General features: G+C 56.7%; 1 protein-coding gene across 1 annotated transcript in view; it reads right to left on the bottom strand.

The window, feature by feature from the left end:
* The window catches only part of PLEKHM1 (pleckstrin homology and RUN domain containing M1), a 44787-nt gene continuing 43031 nt past the window's right edge, over positions 1 to 1756 (bottom strand). The window contains exon 11 of the mRNA XM_019665550.1: positions 1 to 1435. Within this exon, the coding sequence (XP_019521095.1) occupies positions 1220 to 1435 (216 nt within the window). The 3' untranslated portion in view covers positions 1 to 1219. The remainder of the gene's footprint in view (positions 1436 to 1756) is intronic.

The following is a 1756-nucleotide window of genomic DNA, read 5'->3' as shown; positions in this document are numbered from 1 at the left end:
GTCTCTGGCAATGACCCTCCTGGGCCAGGCCAGCAAAGCTGTGTGAATTCATGGCTTTGTAAACTGAGATGAAGCATCCTTCCACGAGGTGACTTCTCCCACAGGTACCTGCCCATCTCAGCAACAGGGCTGGCACTCTTGGTGGAAGGACAGGGTCACTGCTCCAGTGTGGGGCCTGGCAGTCATGGTACAGAGGCTGGTCCCTGGCCTGGGCTTGCTGCCCTCTGTGGGCCCAGCCTACCTCTGTCCTAGGGGTCCATCAGATGGAGGTGGGTCCCCCGAGATCATCTGCAGCCCCCACCCTGGTCTGGCCGCTTGTGTGTTGTAGGAGTGAGGAGGGCGTGGGGCTCAGGGGAGGGCAAGATGACGACCCTTCCCTGGACCAAGGAAGGCGCAAAGTGCTGACAGTGCTGGTTCCAAGTCATTCCCTGTCTCCTGCAGGGACCAAGCTCCAGGCTACAGAAGAGCCAGGGGGCTCTGAGGAGAAAGGTGATGGGCTTTTCGGGTGGGGAGGACGGGGGCAGGGAGTAGACAGGAAGAGGAAGCAGGTGGTCACCAGGACTGACCACGCCTGGCCCCATGGGCAGTTTGGCACATTGCACTTGAGCTGTTGGCAGCAAGCGCCTGGTGAGGGTGAAGGAAAGGCACCCGGTCCAGCTGACGAGCTCTGTCCCAGGGGTGGCCTGCTCGCCCAGCCATCCACCCACCTGCAGACCAGGCCTGAGCGGTTCCTGCACACTTGCTCAGCATGAGAATGCCTGGATTTCTTAGGTGACTTGTGGAGGGTTCAGAATAAAAAAATATTTTCTGTTCAAATGTGAAGGGAAAAAAAACCCACCTTAAAAAACTAGACCTTTTAGGAATGTGGAATTGAAAATGTGCCCCAAATCTTGTTTCCACAGTGTGTGAACAGTCCTGAAGGAGGCGCCATGCCAGTGAGGTGAGCTGGGGCTGATTAGTGCAAAGCCCCCTCCCCCGGCACCCCAGACAGGAGGCATCTGTTGGTGTCCCCATCTCCTGGAGCAGATATGGGGGTATGGGGACATCATCGAGGGCTCCCTCTGGTAGGCTTATGCTCTGGTCACATCTGAGAATCTTCCTGACAAGGGAGACAGCTGTGACACGTTGCGAGAGTAGCCAGGGCTGATGGCAAGTCCAGCTGGGATGGCTGAGCTGAATCCGCACCCCAAGGTCTCCGGGGTGGGGACAGGAGACTGGGTTAGGTGAGCGTATTCTGTTCTTGGTACTTGCGCCGGCGGGCACAGCGGGGGCAGCCCTTTTTCACCACAGCCTGGCAGCTCTGGTGGAAGACGGTCTTGCATTCGCCACACCTGGGAGAAAGCAGCAAGTACATCTTGTGCCAACGTGCCAGAAGCCTCCCTGGGGCCTGAGGCCAGCCAGTGTTCGTGACCAGAGCCCACAGGCAGGCTGTGCTCTACCCACAACCCCAGGCAAGCAGGCACCACTTCTCCCTCCCGGGACAAAAGATTCTTGCAGCAGCGGTTACCCTAGGTCACGCGATGCCTGCTGGTACTATTTCATTTTTGCATAAATGCTGCTGAGACTCAGTAACTGACTTCTTCCTGTGTTTAAGACACTCTGCAGTGTGTCAAAAACTCAGCTCTAGTAATGTTTAGAGGCTGAATCTGGGACAGGGGACACCCCCTGAAAATGAAGAAATGCTCCCGCCAGTTCAGGCTTCCACTCCCACATGGGCTGGAATGGAGGTTTGAGGGATGAATTTGTCCATTTAGAG

Source organism: Hipposideros armiger, unplaced genomic scaffold, assembly GCF_001890085.2.
Source record: "Hipposideros armiger isolate ML-2016 unplaced genomic scaffold, ASM189008v1 scaffold_447, whole genome shotgun sequence".
NCBI lineage: Eukaryota > Metazoa > Chordata > Mammalia > Chiroptera > Hipposideridae > Hipposideros > Hipposideros armiger.
Note: the sequence above shows the minus strand (reverse complement) of the source record. Positions and strands in the feature narration are given on the sequence as shown.